General features: G+C 45.6%; 1 protein-coding gene across 4 annotated transcripts in view; it reads left to right on the forward strand.

The window, feature by feature from the left end:
* pard3ab (par-3 family cell polarity regulator alpha, b) overlaps window positions 1-18,532 on the forward strand; it is a 183,713-nt gene that overhangs the window by 30,098 nt on the left and 135,083 nt on the right. For all 4 annotated transcript variants that reach the window (XM_028426670.1, XM_028426671.1, XM_028426673.1 and 1 more), the window contains exon 2: window positions 2,272-2,373. In XM_028426670.1, the coding sequence (XP_028282471.1) occupies window positions 2,272-2,373 (102 nt within the window). The remainder of the gene's footprint in view (window positions 1-2,271; window positions 2,374-18,532) is intronic.

The raw sequence follows: 18,532 nt of genomic DNA on the forward strand, positions 1-18,532 counted from the left end.
TTTTAAAAAAGACTCCACAAAGAGAGTACACTTTGACGTACACTAGCTGTAGCTGTGGAGAGTTGCAGAGTGAGCTGGGTTGGGTCTTGATTCAGTTGCATCCTTCAAATGTGTCGCTGAGTGTTGTTACATCCCACGAAGTGTTTCTGTTTGTCTCCAGCTGTTATAACACTGTGTTAAGTGTTTTTAAAGAGTGTGACCTGTGCTCCATCTCCTTTCATCATATTTGTGGTACAACACACACTGATATTCTTTGTTTAGCTTGGGTGATGTTTTGAATTCCTCTGCCTTTGTTACAGCTCTAATAACCACTCTTACTGTATAATGACTTGAGGACGTCGGTCCCTCATTGACTTTCCTTTTTATGGTGCTGCTGCAGAGCAGCGGTCACCCCGGGGCAGCTTGTCTGTCGGGTTTCCCCGCCTCCCCTCAGCCAGCAGCTTGCCGTTGGCCTCCGTCCAGGTCTGCTGTTGGGCTGCTGAGGGCCTCACATGGTGATTTCATCTCTGTTCGCACTTTAGATTTCTTTTCTAGCAAGAAAGTAGAGATAACGTTTGTAGTATTCAAATGGCATGGTGACGATGATGAGGAGTGTGTGTGTGTGTTTCTAACCATGTCGGCCTCCTGTCTTAAGTTTGGCACTGTGACATTTGCTTTGAGCTATTTTTACCAGACAAACTTGGCCCCAGAGACGCACGCACGCACGCACGCACACACACACACACACACACACACTCTCTTTGCTTTGATGTCGTCGGTCCCACTCAGTCACAACAGATATCCTACTATAGGGACCTGATGTGGACGTCCAACACACATGACGAGCTGTCACATTTACACACATCTCCCTGGACTGCTGCTTTGTTTTGCTTTTTGAAGAAGAAATAAATATGTCGACTAATACTACGAGCGGGTTCAGATGATGGATGGATGGATGGACTGATACTATGTTTATGGGTCAACTTTGATTTGTGGCAGAACTTGTGCCATAAGTCAACAGGTTTAGTTTTAATGGTTTATGGGTGGTGCCCCATATTTTTCAAAGCAAAACACTGAAATGTGTGCTGTGGCTTTTTTCACCAAAAAAACCTCAGAAACCTGCAGTAATTAGTTTGCAGCTGAAACTTGATCATTATCCTGGCATGTCTGACAAAATACATTATTTTAAGAAACGATGTCGTGATCTCAAGATTAAAATCAATAACAAGATAAGCAGTGCTGTCAGTAAAGTGTGTGTGAGTGAGTGTGAGTAAATTTAGATGTCCACGCTGGGCTCCATCTGCTCCACAGGGTCTCGCTGTCGAGGGTTACACAAAGTGACACGGCCTGCCACAGACCCTGACATCTGTCACAGCGTCTGACTGACAGAAACATCTCTCCTTAGGCCCTCACTTAATATTCACATGTTGGATTTAACACATCTTTAAAATGTGCCTTTTTGCACTGAATTGTGGGTCAAGCAGCTCTTTCAGAATGAGTCTGTATTGGGCAATGTGGGTCTCATCTTGTCAGTCGTATTAGCCAATCAGGGAAGCCTCAGGTTTTTAAACGTTTAGATATAAGATGACCTGGATGAATAAGTTAATAAGATAAGATAAGATGAATCATCGTTATTTCATCCTGACCCGTCCAGGGAATATCCAGCACAGCTTTACAGTTGTACTGTAACTGTACAAGTGGGTGTTGACGCCGCTTCCCTCAGGGCTGCAGTGTGATATGTGTTGCATGATGATGCTTGTACACTTAACACACTGACAGCTGAGAAGTGCACATTTGACTTGTGTAATTGCATTAGTGCGCAGCGGTGGTTGCAGCGAAGTGTGTGTGGTCGTCTTTCTGAGGTCTTGTGCTTGTTTTTGCAGGTCGCTGCGGTGAATTATTCTGTTTTTCGTTCCCCCTCTTTGGCTCAGTTTTTATCTCTGCCACGCTAACGTGACCTTTGTTCTTCACATCAAAACATTTGACAAGAAATTGTTTGCAGTTATACAGCAGCTGTGGGTGGGAGCCCCTCCAGCCTTCATGCCTGACAGAATAGGATTTACTCGTATATAGACTTGTGTTTTTTTCTTGTGTGTTTCTTTTCAGCTCTTTAGTCAAACACTTTTGGCTGTTTTTCTTCTCCTCTGAATGTCTTACTGCAGTAGGAGAGAAAATAAAAATGTCCTTTTCCCCAAAGCTTTTTGAAGCGGCCACTCCAGGAACTGTAGTTTTGGATCGTCACATGTGTGTAAACAGATTTTAACGTCTCTTTCTCACGTCTCTCTCCTGCAGGATGCTGGTTACTGGCTCCAGGTGCATCGGTTAGAGCACGGCGATGGCGGAATCCTCGACCTGGATGACGTCCTCTGCGACGTGGCTGATGACAAAGACAGGGTGAGCGACCCCCAGAAAGCCACGAGTTACTGTTTCTATTTTTTTACATGACGGCCAATCAGAAAAGAGGATTTCTTATGTTTCTTATCTGTTGTTTTATCATGAAGGGCATTATTTAGCACCTCTTATTTCCTGGCCTGATGTATGTGTTAGTCTTTGAGCAATGTCAGTGTAGAAAGACACATTTTGAGTTTTCTTGCTCAGTTCAAATGGGGTGGGGGGTCATAAAATTAGCAAACTGATCCTTTGTGGTGACGGTTTGTGGTGAACTCTGTGTGAGGATCAACTTCAGGCCCTGACGGTCTTACTTTCATACACTCTGCTTCATCTGTCGGTGCAGTTTCATGTGTGGAACTGTGTGAGAGTAACTCGCTCTGACTGACAGCCTGGAGATCACAGTCATATTCTGATATCTTAATAAAAAAAACAGATGTTTGTGAGGGACGAGGGTTAGATGTGGAGGAAATCTTGAAACTTTACAAGGTTGTTGCGTTGGTAGAAGATGTCAGCTGAAGCTAAACTTTGTTCTTCTGGATGTGAATAATTGCTGGTATTTATTTCTTATGTCATAGTGCATAAAATGACATTGTGCATAGTGCATTGTGAACAAAATAATGACACACTGAGATAATAATTATGGCAAAAATATGCATCCAGATGCATTTAAACGGCAACAGTGTCAGCTCTTATTGTTGACTGCAGGAATTATACAGTACAATACTTTATGTGGCAGATTTTCCTGGTAATAGATGGTTTTCCCTGAGTTTCCACTGAACGTTGGATCTTATAATCACATTTTACAGTTTTGTCAAAAACGTTTTGGTGAGAATGTTTGATCTTCGGTAATCTTTGGTCAGGTAGTGTCGCTAATGCCGAGCACTCTCTCCTGCGTGTGTGTGAGCTGTCATCATGCTGTCTTTCCACGTCCCCCTCTCATTTCTCGGCCCTGTTCTGCTTCGTCCCTTCGGGCAGTTTCCACAACTACATTTCATACATGACAACCTGTCGGCCTCACTGACACAAATCTGACACCAAACCCTTCAGGGACAACTGTACGCAGCAGCAACGCAATATAGTGCAAATCTCTGGGTGTTATTTGAATGTTTTCTTCAAAATAAAAGTTGCTTCTTAACATTTTCAGCCTATCATCAGCTTGTGTTGCAATCGGCTCGATCCGAAGTGGCAGCCCACATTTCATGCCTCCATGAGGTCATGGATGGTCTGCTGTGAGGACATAGTGCCAGCAAGCTGACTCCTTTGTGAAACCCCACCGCTGCCGAGTGTTTTGCAGTCTGCAGGAGCCAGAGCAGCACGCAGTGGAAAGTGGGGCTCGGAGCCACAGTTCATGGCCTCTGCTGACCTACATCTCTTCTGAGTGTGTGTGGGTGTGTGTGCAGTTGTGGAGAGTCTTTAAGTATAGGTGTGTCGGACACCTTCAGTGGTGCTGGAAAGTTTGTTTGTGGTGGTAAATAATCTCACATTACACATGTGTGAATAGTTAAAGTGTATCTGCAGTGACCTCCTTGTGCAGCACTACTAACATCTGAACTTCCCGTCTCAGTCATCATCCATCTAAAAGGCTTGGAGGACATTTCAGCTCATTCTTTATTTCCCATGTTTGAGGGTTTCCTCACATGAACTGCCTCCTCCTTCAGATCCTCCCAAAATGACTCACTTAGATAAAATGTAGTTATTAAAGTTAATTGATAATTAGACAAGGCTTTTTAGGTGCCAATCGATTGGACGGTTATCACTAAAAATGCCTACATTTGGTTTTTATGTATTTGATTGGGTTCTCTTCGTCTTCTTTCGGGCTTTGTGTAAAACTTTGGGTCATATTTAGGCTGAAGAAGCGGAGAGAAAGATTGTGGGACTTCCTTTGCTCGCTGTTTCCTGTGAATGATGGAAAAGGAATTGAACATGTGTTGGGAGTGACTCCAAGTGTCCCGTTGAACGTGACTGGTGGTCTCCTGGCAGCTGTGACTCATCTCTGCCATTCCACAGGAGCTTTTTAGAGACTGGAAGGAAGGAATGTTTGGCCCATCACAAGGACACTTTTATTGGCTTACAGTGGAATGACACACACACACCGGCCGCATGCATCCCAGGAGTACACGTATACATAGACTTTGCAGTTATAGTTCTTAATAGTGTGTGTTTTTATATGGATACAGTTGGTATCTAATCCTGGAAAAGTGGTGGCTTGGGCTGAGATGGAGTAACTGTTTTTCCAGATGCCATCTTTCTTCCGCCCGGTCTTCAGCCGCCCTTCTCCTCGTCATCTTGAGGCCGTGTAAAATGTCGGTTTCTGATTTAGACGGCGTCTTTGTAGCCTCAGTGTTTGCTTGATTACTACAATCAGGTCTTTAGTACAAATAAACCCTTCTCACCAGGACAACAAACGACCCGGGATGATGTGTTCGGATGATGGAAAAGTTAAAGAACTTTGTGCAGAGTGCAGGCTTTTTACTCATCAGCATTGTAGCCAAGAGAATGATGGATGTTATGAAAGAGTCTAACAAAGCAAGTTTATTATCTTAACCAAGCAAAAGAAAAGTTTAACATTTTAACTTGGAGGTGGTTTATTGTCAGCCTTGACATTACTGTGCTAGCTGTGTTTCTCAGTCCTGCAGGGTGCCCTTTCAGCCAATCGAGTGAAAGTCTGGAAAGTCCCTTGTGGATGTCTTGGCAAAGAGTGGATTGCAGCTTAATTTCATTGGCTGGAAACGTGACATTTGCAGCTGTTATTGACCATTTTTATATGTAAACAAAGGACACATGTTTGTATCTGTTTGTACAGGATGACCACGAGGAACATTTTCCACATTAAAACCTGTTGTTTAAGTTCAGAATATGTAACATTAAACAAACTGAATGAGGAGGTGTTGTCCCATGTTTGTCCTGCCCTGAGTGAGGCGTTCAGTGTGCACTATAAAGACACAGCCACAGGTTAACACCAGCAGGGACAGACAGGGATGTACCATAACTCACCTGCAGTGTGAGGGTTGTGTGTTTATCGTGTCTTCTAAAGAACCAAATGCTGTGTTGACTGACGTCCAGGGTGAAGGTCAGTCGGTAATAGCTGCCCCCTAACATGTGTGTAACTGATCTGGGCAGTGTGTGCGTATTTGCATCATTGGCCAGAGCAGAACACACACACACACACTTTTACCATCCTCTATCATCCACTCTCCTTCACACACACATACTGCCTGACATACCTCAGTGGTGTCTGGTGACCGGCCGGTCCACACACACACACACACACACACACACGGTGATGTCACAGCTCTGAATGATGGCACCTGGGCTGTGCCAGCACCACATTCCTGTGTGTGTGTAGTCAGGGTGTGCCGCACAGCTGCGCTTGCCTTTACTCCATCCCTGACATGTCTGGCCCCGGTCAGTGTGGGGCCTTGAGGGGCGTGTGTGTGTTTGTGTGACAGAACTTTTAGCTGTGTGTGTAGTTCAAAGTAGTAATGCTGATTTGTGTTTTTCATGTTTTCTGTGTGGCTCTGCTGGTTGAATTTGTTTATGTGTGTTTGCTCTGGATCCGGGCTGTGTCTCAGTCTGAGCTGAATATAGACACAGCTCCCGGTGTGACAGACAGGAGGGGCCATGAGGTTAAATAAACCCTGAGGAGTTTCCTAAAACGACTCCCCCTGTCGTCTGTTTACGCTGTCGCAGGATATCAACAGACCAGCCGGCTACTGCTCACATACTTTCTGTGTGTAAATGTGTGGAATCGGGAGTGACTGGATCCTTCAGAGGAGGTGTGCTGTCTCGACTGTCGCCATGGAAACAGATGCTTAGGTTTAAGGCTCTCTCTCTCTCTCTGCATATTAAAACTTAAATCAATTTGAAGGCATTTTATGCAGGAACTGAAGGAAGTTCAGTGATTGTTGGTAGTAACACATCTATTGATCCCTCATCTTGTTATTTGGTCTGCTGGTTGTTGATATCGATTGTCTCTGTGAGTGCACGAGGACGTGGAGCCGCAGTGAAACTGAAATCCATGGAGGCCTCTTACAGTAACTGCAGACGCTGACTGATGCTGGATGTGGAGGGTGTGTGAAGTACATGAGGTCAAACTGGCCGGTGATTGTTTCTGACATCTGACATCTTTATTCATTGATTGATTTATTAGTGTGTGTGTTTTATTGTAACGTTATGATTAAATTATGATCAGAATCAGAATCAGAATCAGAATCAGAATCATGTTTATTGCCATGTAAGTGAAGGGGGTTCACATTACTAGGAATTTGAGTGATTGGTGCATACAAAGAACATATAACAATTAACATGCAATAAGATAAAAACTAAGATAAAATTAAGTAAATAAACTAAAGTAAGGCTAAATTTACATGACAGACATGGCGTAACAGACATACAATGAACAGAACATAAAATACTGTGCAGATGAAATGGTAAACATAGACCCTTATATGAACGAGTGGAACAGTGTAATAATGTAATAATGTAACAGGTACCACATGGATCGGTGAGGTGGTACTCGTGTGCAAGTAGTGCAAGATGGAGTAAACAGTGCAAATAGTCGTCATTGTGCAGTGACTATACTAAAGTGACCTTCTGAAGACAGTGCAGAGCAGTGCATTAATTACAGTTCAACAGTCCAACAGCAGAGGGGAAGAAGCTGTTCTTGTGGCGTGAGGTTCTGGTCCGAATGGACCGTAACCTCCTGCCTGAGGGGAGTGGCTCAAAGAGTCCGTGTCCAGGGTGAGAAGGGTCAGCTGTGATCCGACCTGCACGCCTCAGAGTCCTGGAGACGTACAGGTCCTCGATAGATGGCAGGCTGCAGCCGATCACCTTCTCAGCAGAGCGCACAACACGCTGCAGTCTGTGCCTGTCCCTGGCAGTGGCCCCAGCGTACCACACTGTGATGGAGGAGGTGAGGATGGACTCAATGATGGCCGTGTAGAACTGAACCATCATCCTGGCTGGCACCTTGAGTTTCCTCAGCTGCCGCAGGAAGTACATCCTCTGCTGGGCCTTTTTGATGAGGGAGCTGATGGTGAGCTCCCACTTGAGGTCCTGGGTGATGGTGGTACCCAGGAAGCGGAAAGAGTCCACTGTGGAGATGGAGGTGTCTGTCAGGGTGAGGGGGGGTGATGGAGCTGGCACTTTCCGAAAGTCTACTGTCATCTCCACTGTCTTCTGGGCATTCAGCTCCAGGTTGTTGTCAGCACACCAGGACACCAGACGGTCCACCTCCATCCTGTAGGCAGACTCATCCCCATCTGAGATGAGTCCAATGAGGGTGGTGTCGCAGCAAACTTAATCAGCTTGACAGACTGGTGGCTGGAGGTGCAGCAGTTGGTGTACAGGGAGAAGAGCAGAGGGGAAAGTACACAGCCTTGGGGGGTACCGGTGCTGATGGTCCTGCCGGGGTTTTCCTGCCCTCTTGTGTTGTAATGCGTAGAATACAAATAAACATGGACGAGTGATGAGTCTCTGTGGGAGCCGCCAAGCATTGACACTTAAAATATCAAATACAGACAAAGAGCTGGAGTGTGAGTGGGACTGAGATGGGTGGGTGGCTTGTGATCTGAGACATGTGCAATTTATATCCTAATATAATGATGAGTAAATTATATTTATTTATATTTAGTTGTCACAACCTATCAATGAACACCCGAACGTTCTTTTACCGGTCTGTAAACAGTGTTCTGCTGAAAAGAAAAGAAACATTTCAACATGGAGGTCTGTGGGGGTTGACCCATTTTTGGGGAGTCAGCCCCCAGAGGCTGTGTGGGGAACTGCAGTTTATGACGCATGGGCTCATCCATCTACACCTGAGGTCTCTACCTCCACAGTTTTTATAATAACAACGTGTGCCTACAGGGCAGACCCCAAACATCATGACACATCAGATGTCATCACAGAGGTACTAACCCACAGTGCCTTGTGTGTGTTTGAGGTTTTTGTGTGTGCTTTTTCTGGATTATTATTATTATGATGAGCTGCTCTGTATTTGTTTTGGAGGAGTGCAGCCTCAGGTCCAGCCTGAATATCTCCGTTAGATGAAATCACACTAAAGAAAGGCGGCTAGCTGTTCTATTTGCGGCCATGTATGGAGATGGATACCACAGATAGTGCTGCTGTGAGGGGGGGGGGGGCGGAGCCTCCGTGGAACTCCTCCAACTACAACATGGTCGGGATATAGGAGAGGTCGGCCAACAGAAATTAAAATAGCCCCGCACACACTGAAGTGCACTCTGTGGGACGGAGTGTTGAGTAGATTCATGGCAGCTTGAATGATGGGAGCTGGTTCTAGGCTCCTTATTTAAGCTGCCATCAACAGAAAATGCATCATTTCCTGTCTTCTGACCAGGATGTAGATCATGCAGGAAATGATATGAAACAAACTGGGTGATTTCCTCTTAAATCATTTACACAGAGGGGTATCAGCCACTCCTAACCTCCCTCCTCCTCCCATGAGACCTTCCTGAGGGAGTGCTAGTGATGACCTCATTTATTCCAGGCTATCCCTCCTCCTCCTCCGCCTCCTCCGCCTCTTCCTCCTCCTCTTCCCCCTTCTTCCCTCTCTCTTCCCTCCTAATGAGAACAAGATGACAACTTTGTAGCAGCCCCGCCTGGGTGACACAGAAACTTCAGAGCAAGCCCCTGACAGACTAAGAATGACAGACACATGAAAGGCTGCAGCATCGGCCGTTGGCTTTTTAAGATCCTGCTTTAAACAAATGCAAAACTCACTCTGTAGTAGCACGAAACCAGGAAAGCTCAGCTGCCTTTACAATGGTCCTTGAATGCCTCACGATGTGATGTGCAGTTTAGTTTTAAGAGATTTCACAGAAAACACTGACAGAATTCTGTAAAAAACAAACATGCTGCACTGTAGGAAGCATTTATTAAGTCACCTGTGACCAGCAGTCACATGACCAACATTCAGAGTTCTTGGCTGATGCATTTGTAGAAGCTGTAAATAAATACATTAATTTAATAATAATCTAAACATCACACGTGGAGCTGCCATTGTTTCTGTTGTGTGGACACTACAGCTTTGTAACTAGAAGCAGGAGGGTGATTTGAAGTTGCTGTAGAGGGCATTCAGCGCCCTCTGTTGGCCAAAACAAGCAACTTCTTCACACTAACTTTCTCTTTAAGTTAAGTTTGGGGGTGTTTGTTCAGCTTTGGTCACATACATGGAGACTTTTTCAGATGATTGAATTGAGCAGTAAGAACCAACAGAACGATGCTCCTCAGGTCAGCTGACTGGCTGGTTTTTACTTCAATAACTGAGGAACAAATACTGTTTAGTTGGAATATTCGGGGAGTTTATGAACAGGCTCTGTTTTTACTGTAATCATTTCTCCAGTGCACACAGTGCTTTCCCAGAAAGACTCACAACAGGTCGCTGATAATCATCAGAAGGCTGTGGGACCTGTAAATACAGTGTTACCTCTGATATTATTCAAGGTGCTTTGTGAAGCGATTACTCACCCACACTTAAGCAGTCTCAGCATTTCACCTTGAGTAATTATCACCCACACAAACCCTGAGTCATGATTACTCAACTCTGCGTGTGTGTGCTGCATACAGAGTAGTATTGTGTTGCACAATTACAGGTTAGCAGTGGAGTAACAGTTGCAGCAGATCATCTCCTTCTGTGGTAGCAGAGCCTCCCTCAGTCCGGGACCAGAGAACCCACAACACCCCTCAGCCCCGCAGCACCTTACATGGACACAGAGGGAAAATGTGATGTTAAGATACTGCAGACTTTCTACTTTTATCAAGCGGGTGATTTGTTCAGATGATTATGAATGTGGCCGGTGCAAACTGTATAGATTTAAATACATGTTCTGCAGAAGGACCCCTCACACACTCAGTGCGTGTCTGTGTCCTGCACCAATGTTAAATCTGTGTTACCTGCCAGCAATGTGAGCTCACTTACAGGTGGCACCATGGCAGCTAAATACAGAGGGCACAAAAATAGGTGCAGGTCTTGTGTCTGGGTGCCAGGCGGTGCAGCAGGGACAGGCAGAAGGTCTTTTTTTAACCAATGACTGTTCAAAAGTATCACCGGACGCTCCATCACGGACCGTCCATCACGGACTGTCCATCACGGACTGTCCATCACGGACCGTCCATCACGGACTGTCCATCACCGGACGCTCCATCACGGACTGTCCATCACCGGACTGTCCATCACGGACCGTCCATCACGGACCGTCCATCACCGACTGTCCATCACCGGACCGTCCATCACCGGACCGTCCATCACCGACTGTCCATCACGGACTGTCCATCACAGCCACAACTCACTCACCTTTTGGACTTTAGTACTGTGCCTGAATACATCACATGGGACAAATAGTCCAAGTTGGAAAGTAGAACCAAGGTTAAGCCTTTGTCTGCACAGCTTAGGAAGCCATGAGTGATGGAATTGTCTGTCTTTATGATGGTCCTTGAATGCATCATGAGGATGTACAGCAGACCTGGGCAAAGTACGGCCTGCGGGCCCGACCCGGCCCCCTTGTGACTTCAGTGCAGCCTGCAGACCGGTCTAGCCCTCAGACGACCGTCCACCCAAAAATGAATAAAGGCAGCAAAAGTCAGCTGTTGATTATCGGTAACATCTTCCCGGCCCTGCTGGCCTCTTCCCCGCTGCAGTACTGCGGTCGTCCCATCTACCCTTTGGAGGGACACAGGCGTGCTGTCTGCACTGATAATGCTGCACAGTTCTTACCCGACTTTCAGAACTTTAAGATGTGACACTTTTTAAAATGAGTTTTAATTTATTCTTTATGAAAAAAAAAACACACAACCTTTTGTTTTCTTTTCTTATTATCAACAAAAGAATCGCCCACCTCTGATGTCCAGAGGGGGCAGTGTAAATCTAATGACGCCTCAGAGTGCAGATGCAGGTTAAATGAGGAACTTAAGTGAAGATAAACTGAAGCACAGATGGTGCAGCTCGGTAGATTTGTGGTTTTTAATCTTAATTGTGAGGAGAAAAGTGTCAGGAGGAGACAAAGACCCTGTTTGAGGAGTCAACATGAGTATCGGGATTATAGCGGCTCACAGCAGATGTGTGAGGTGGTAATGAGATTAAGATTAAGACCCCCCCTCTCCTGTCTGCGCTCCTCTCTCTCCATGTCTCTCTGCCTTTCTTCTTCGTTTGAGCCTCGTGGTGTTTTGTCTAAAAAGTTTTGTTCAGGAGTTTTTGTTGAGTCTGAAGCGTCCAGCTGTGGCAGAACTGATTTACTTTTATGACTTTGGCTCTTCTCAGGAAGGATTCATATGGAGAACCTCTCCTGCCCTCTTGTGGTGGTGCTGTATCAGTACACTCTAATACCACTACAGTGCTGTTTCTCCCTGTTTTTAAAGGATCCTAAATGACGATCCTTTTTGTCTGAAACAAAGCAGCTGTGGACCAGCCGCTGGGGTAAAGAAGCTGCTAACGACAGCTGCTGAACCACAGGGACACACACACAGAGGCTGTTCCTGCAGTCTGTGTGTGTGTCTGACCTCGTGCTGGACGGCGGTTGCTTTGTTTTGTTGGTCAGGCTCTGGTTCTGAGGGTTGACCAGTGGACTGTTAGATCGGCCTCTGAGGTGAAGACGCAGTGTGGCTGCAGCACGGCTGAGTCTGGACCACCAAGATTAGACAAAGAAACCGTGACTTTATGAAGCAGACGTTCAGGTGACAGAAATAAACGTGGGAATTTACATTGACTTAGTGGTTCATTGTTAACTTCACAAAATTTGGGCAGCTTCAAATTTATTATTGCATGTTATTAATAACAGGAGCCGTCCAAGCAGCTGCTGGTCGCTGGAAGTTTTTATTCATTAGAAATCATTTTAATTAGAATTGCTTAATGCAGTTTATTTGTTGTCAGCTGCAAAACAGGAAAGAAAATGTAATAATTTAAAGTAAGTAATAATTTAAAAAAAATCTAAAATAATAAAAAAATGCTCATTCTTTGATTTTTCTCTCCTCTGTCTCCTTCTCTGCCAGACTGGTTCTTACCACAGTGACTCAGCCAAACCAGCTGTGGTCTGTGGGAACAGCCTGCACAGGCAGGAAGTGGTGTGTGTCTGTGTGTGTCTGTGTGTGTGTCTGTGTGTGTCTGTGTGTGATGCTGACACAGATCTCAGACAGGAGCTGTCATCATAAAACTCAGATTAGACCAGCGGCTGGACAATAAACCAAATGACATCATTGATGTTTATAGTAAGAGCACAGAGACTGATGTAAACATGACATCACAATTATTATTAACCATCAAAACCCCAACTCACTGACCACACCAACTCAAAACTGCAAATCGTTTTAATTCTATTTTACATAAGTGAATTACATATTTTTTTGTTTCCGTTAACATGATTCTGCTGTTGCACATATTTAGTGTCTTTACATTTGAGGGAGATCTGGATTATAGTCATAATTAACTGTGTTATGCTGCTCACAGTCGTCTGAGTTCCTCTCTGCTTGTAGCCATGATTGTGCTGTTCTCTGTAGAGGTGCCAGACTGGATGTTGCTGTGAACACTGAACCCACACTCACTGAATAATATGGCAGTAGTGGGGAAAATGACTCTAAAGATGACTTTAATACCAGTTATTGGTGTTATTGATGTCAGAGTGTATTGTGATGTTGTCTGAGGCACCGCTGTCCAGCCATACTTGTAGCTGCACTTCAGCTGTTGCCACGGTAACTGCTTTGCTTACATCACAGTATTCTGAGGAAACTTCAGAGCAGCAGTGAGGCTTAGATTTGATTGATTTGATTATATTGTGTGAATGCTAATTAATTCCTTTCAGTTTTATGGATATTGAAATATTCATGCATGCAGTATTTTTATAAACACCACCGTCAGCACTTTGTCTCTGTCAGTTCCTCCTTGCACCACTGGGGGTCAGTGTGGGTTTAGCTCTACCGAGGTGTGATGCTGACAGCTTTGTCATCGGTCTGTTGGCTGCAGAGCAGGAGCAGCTCCGAGTTCTCCTCCTTACATCGGGCTCCTCTGGGGGCTCTCTGCGCCGGCTGGGGCTGTAGTTACCGTTACACCGCGTGTAGAAGGCTTCAGAGAGGGCAGGAAGGAGCTGATTTAATAAAGGGTGTAGCACACAAAACACGAGCAGAGAAGTAAGACGCCTCCACCTTTTCCCACCCACAGCCAGTGCTTCCTGCAAAAAGGATCATGCATTTTGAACTTCTGCTGCAGGAAGTGGCAGGAAAACAAACAGGAAGTGGTGATGTGATCAGCAGTCAGTGCTTCGATCCGTTAATAATTCATCTGCAGACACAGATTGTGCTGGAGTAGAGAGAAACACACACATACACACATTCTGTGTACTGTACATACACAATAAACTCTCACATGTCCACACCTCACACCACATGTCCGCCATCTGTCCACATCGTTTAATCCGGGAGTGAAACGGTCAGAGAGATGGCATGAATCAGGGTTTTCTGTTGCAACATGCACTTCTCCACATTTCCGGCTATTTTCAGCAGCTTTTGGGAGAATGTTTGGATTTCCACATCCACAGTGTCCCAGGCTGTGTGGGTGGGGAAGCCAGCAGCCAAGGAAGTGTCTCCTGCTGAAGGACAGATCCGATGTCCAGCGAGTCCCTTTTTTTTGTTTAAGAGAATTTGTAAGAACACGTGTGTGTTCTCTGTGTTGGCGAAGCACCTCCAGTCAGAGCGGGTCTTTACACAGCTGTGTAGAAATGGGCTACAGTTCACCTACAGGGTGCTCAGACTTGTTAAGCTTGTTACATACTCCATGAGAACAGAGAAATCTGCTCGTGTTCCCGAGGTGGCAAGAACACACAGAACACACACAGGCCTGAAGACCGCCGAACAACGGCAGAGACAACAGACTGGGTGAACATGTTTGAAGCAGAGGAGGAGGAAGATGTTCCTATTCTGGATTTCACAGTTTTGCTTGTTTGCTCAAATATCTGTTTACCTGAATGAAAAAGTTTCTCTGTTCTCGTGCAGTATGGAACAGGCTTTATGGACTGTATATAAAGATGGATGATATGACGGCAGCGTCCTCCATGCATACAGAGCCAACCAAAAACTAAAATACTCAAAGAAAGTTCTACCAGAGGTGGTTTATAGGTGGTTTTTATCACTCGATATGTGTTCGAATGCTACATTTGTACACACTTCGTAGTTATTGTTGACAATACAAAGATGAAGTGACGTCACAGTCAGAAGCCAATGCAGCAGCCAAGCTTCTGTTTCTATGTGGAAGTGGTCTGTGGTGGGCAGGACAGAGACGATGCGGCTCCACCTATTGGCCTCTAATGTGCAGACTCTGGTTCCAAGATGGCGCCTCTTTCCAACATGGCAGCGCCTGAGATATTTTTGCCTCACTTTTTAGACAATACGTGCTTGTGTGTTGTGTATGAATATTAAAGACTTCTCTGAAGTTTCAGCCTCAGTGATGATCTGTACTTGGGTTAGGTCTGGAAAACCAGATTTTTTTGTGTCAGTGATAAAACTTTTATCACTGACGTTTTATCAGCGGCTTTTCATTCAACCTCAGACAAAAGTGCTTCATCGACGCGTGTCAAATGAAATTCGGTGCAACCGAGTGTATCTCCTGCTATCAATGAACCCGCCTAAAGACTTCCCCACCTGAAGACCAGGCCGGGCAGCATCTCTGTCTGATAGCCTGGCAGGGTAAACAGATAGCGGTGCTAATCTGAGGCTGCAGGTTCAGGGGCTGCCAGAGGTGATGGACTGTCCCGATATCCTGCCATTCATCTATTCATTCATTCTCTGCACTGTGAGTGACGTGCGGGGATGAAGGCTAACACCTTTCGGCGTCTGTTAAGTCCATCATGGCTAATCAACCAGTGCCGAGCTGGCGCTGCTGTGTATGAGTGTGCCTTCCTCTCCTCCTTTAGATCTCAGGAACTCTACGTACAGGGATGTAAAATAAGCAGATGCCGCTCGACTTTCTGGTTGTTTTATCTGATCTAAACACAACCTCTGAATCCCCTGAGCGGCGGCTGACCCGAGTGGCAAGACATCCTGTTATCGCCTGATACATGAAGTGAGGAAGGATGTAAAGTATGTGTGTATGAGCAGTATGTGGCTAACTGCTCATTGGTAATGTGTCAGTTTTTGGACCATTCCAGTGTTTTATGTTTTTGTTCCAACGTATCTTACAGTGCCGCTTCTCTTCCTACCGAAGCCATGTTCTTTCCATACCACATCATGAAGCGTTTTGGTGTTACAGAAGTCTGTCAGCGGAGTCACAGTCTGGTCGTATTGTTGTTGAAGTCACTGAACTGGGATGTAGAGGCTGTTAGCAGAGTTTTGCTAAAATAATGAGAACCACTTGAGTGACTGTAAATCCTGTGCATGGAGGAGCCATGATGAGGAAGAGTATGATTCTGAAGCGACCTTTGTGACTCATTTTGACTTTTTGTTTGCTGTATGAGACCGAAGAAATGCATTCATATTTGTGAGCCTGTACAGTTTGTGTGCATGATCTGCAGGACTACAGTAGTTGGAGAAAAGCGCTTGCATAATTGCATAGAACAATTGTTTACTGATTCCCATGAGTCTGCAGGTTTTCACTTCCAGATGTATTCCCAATAAGACATGTTGGCTTCCTGCAGAGTGTTTAGAGAGCAAATCAAGTCAGAAATCACAGGGAATGTTCTGCTGAACGGCCAAAGTTCATCAGTGTGTTGAGCTAGTGCTGAACTCCTTACCTGAACCATCCTGAGCGTTTGCACGCATAACAAGCTTGGTTACCATAACAGAGACACTGATGGATGAAGATGATGCAAACCCACACACAGACGCATCCTCAGTGGCTCGGTTGCTATAACGGAGGCGCTGGTAGTTGATGCTGCTGTTGCTGCAGATACACAGTGGTGACCCCCCCCATGCTCCTCACAGCAGAGGAACATATGGAGGTTCCAGCATGTGAGGAGAGCAGAGTGCAACAACAACTAGTCCTTTCTGTCCCTGAACGTGAGGACACAATTCTTCCTACCAGTCTTAACCGCCGGGTCCAACTAGTGCAGGACACATCGCACAAATGAGCGCGACAACAGCCAAGCGAGTTTGCTGCCAACGCCATCACTTCAAGTTTCTGGTGATCCAGAAACATAACTGTCAGACACACAAGGGCATGTGTATAAAAGACTCCCCAGACAGGCGCTACAACCTGCTGCTGTTGGTGATTTAGCGCCTATTTTATTTTTTTTTTTACTTTGAGTAATGTGAAGCAAACTGTCCCCTCCTCCCCTCTGCCGTGTTCTCTGCTGGTTAACTGGGCCTCGCTGCAGGCTGCTGCGGTACGGAGTTAGCAGCAGAAATGGCCGCTGTGTCCCCAGGGTTTGGTGTAAATGAGATTTGCTGGAGGGATGATTGGGTCTGAGGCAGGCCTGGAGATGGACCTTTATGAAATAACCTGTGCAATCTCTGACAGAGCAGCAGGGGAGAGAGCGCACACACACACACACAGACACACACAGACACACACAGACACACACACACACACACACAGACACACACACACACCCCTCAGCTTTTCTTCAGGTTCGATTCTACAGAACTTGAAATTGATGTTTTCTAATCACCTTTACCAGCAGCTGTTTCACTCAGAGTGACACAACCTCTCACACAAACCACATCAATAACAAATCAACACTTCCTGCAGCCGTTACATTTAACCCTCAGAACCCCATGCCGTTTGTTTTTGTGTGTTTTTCACTCACAGTTTTAGTGATAGTTGGCTCATTGTTTAACGCAACATAAAGTCCTGCACCTCTATGGACAAGCTTCAAGCAGAGAGAAGTTTGAATGAACCTGTCATCATTTATTTGATTTCTGTTTTTTTTCCTTATTATGAAGCTTACACAGAATTTTTGCCATGTGACGGTCGGTTGTGTATGACCGTGGCTCAGTAGTTGCAGTGAGGACTGCAGATAGTTTTTTTTGTTTTACAGAATGTTGTCGGTATAAATGGTTTGTTTTTGTTCAGTTTGGATTTAGATGTGTGGACTACTAGTGTGACTTCAAGCTTAGATTTAAATATGTTGTTCTGCATGATGGACAGTCATTTCAGAATTCATCTCACACCTGTCAGCAGGTTTTGAGGTCCTGACAGGTTCAAACCAACACCCCCCCTCCGTCCTGTCATCGATCAATTTTGTTGTTATTTCTAAAAGGGAAATCTGACCCCTCGGCGGCCATGTTGGACCAGACACACAAACTGCGGGAGCTTTGAAACAGCCTGAGCTGGGGGACTACTTGCCTCTTGACATCAACTTCCTCAGTCATTTCTGCGCGCTGTCACGGTCGGTTAGAGCGGACTGTGGTAACTCACAGACGACCCCAGATTTCCTCCACTAGTTTTCTGGTAATTGTGACCGGCATTAAAAAAAAAACCAGCCGGAGGCCTGTGTTATTTTCTGGTGGATTCACTTTCAGGGTGAAACACCTCTGTTGATATTAGAGCCTTTTCCAAGGAAGTGAAATCGACTCTCCGTCCCCCTGCTTGTGCTCGGTCACACCGCAGTGTTTAACTACTTTTCCACTGCGGGAGAAGCTGTCTGGTTGTATAAGCCTCTTTAAAAGTGTTTATGCGACATCATTTGACATTAGCAGCATCCATAATAACAGTTATCTGTCAGGGTAAGTGCATTACTGACAGCTAGGCTTAGTGGAGCAGCCAAAAAAGCTCTTTGTCTGCGCTGTCCTCTCAAATTATTCACACACGTGGAGTGATTGATTCTTTTTTCTTTCTGACAGGCTCTACAAACTTCTTTTTTTTTTACTGCCACATCCAGTGAACTCCATTTGTCGACGACCTTCTCGTCTTTTTTTTTGTTATGTATCCTCATCTGTGTTCCCGGATGCTCTCGTTCTGTCCAACCACCCCCCCCTCCCCCTCCCCCTCCTCCTCCTCCCCCTCCCCCCCCCCTCCCCCTCCTCCTCCTCCCCCTCCCCCTCCCCCTCCTCCTCCTCCTCCCCCTCCTCCTCCTCCTCCTCCTCCTCCTCCTCTTCCTCTTCTTCTTGTCACGGTAATTGGCTCAGAAAAAAAAATGATGCAGACTTATTTAGCCCTCTCTGAAATCTCTCCTCGCTTGGCTCACGTAAGATTAATTGCCCAGAGAAGCAGAGCGGCACTTGTTGT

Source organism: Parambassis ranga, chromosome 17, assembly GCF_900634625.1.
Source record: "Parambassis ranga chromosome 17, fParRan2.1, whole genome shotgun sequence".
NCBI lineage: Eukaryota > Metazoa > Chordata > Actinopteri > Ambassidae > Parambassis > Parambassis ranga.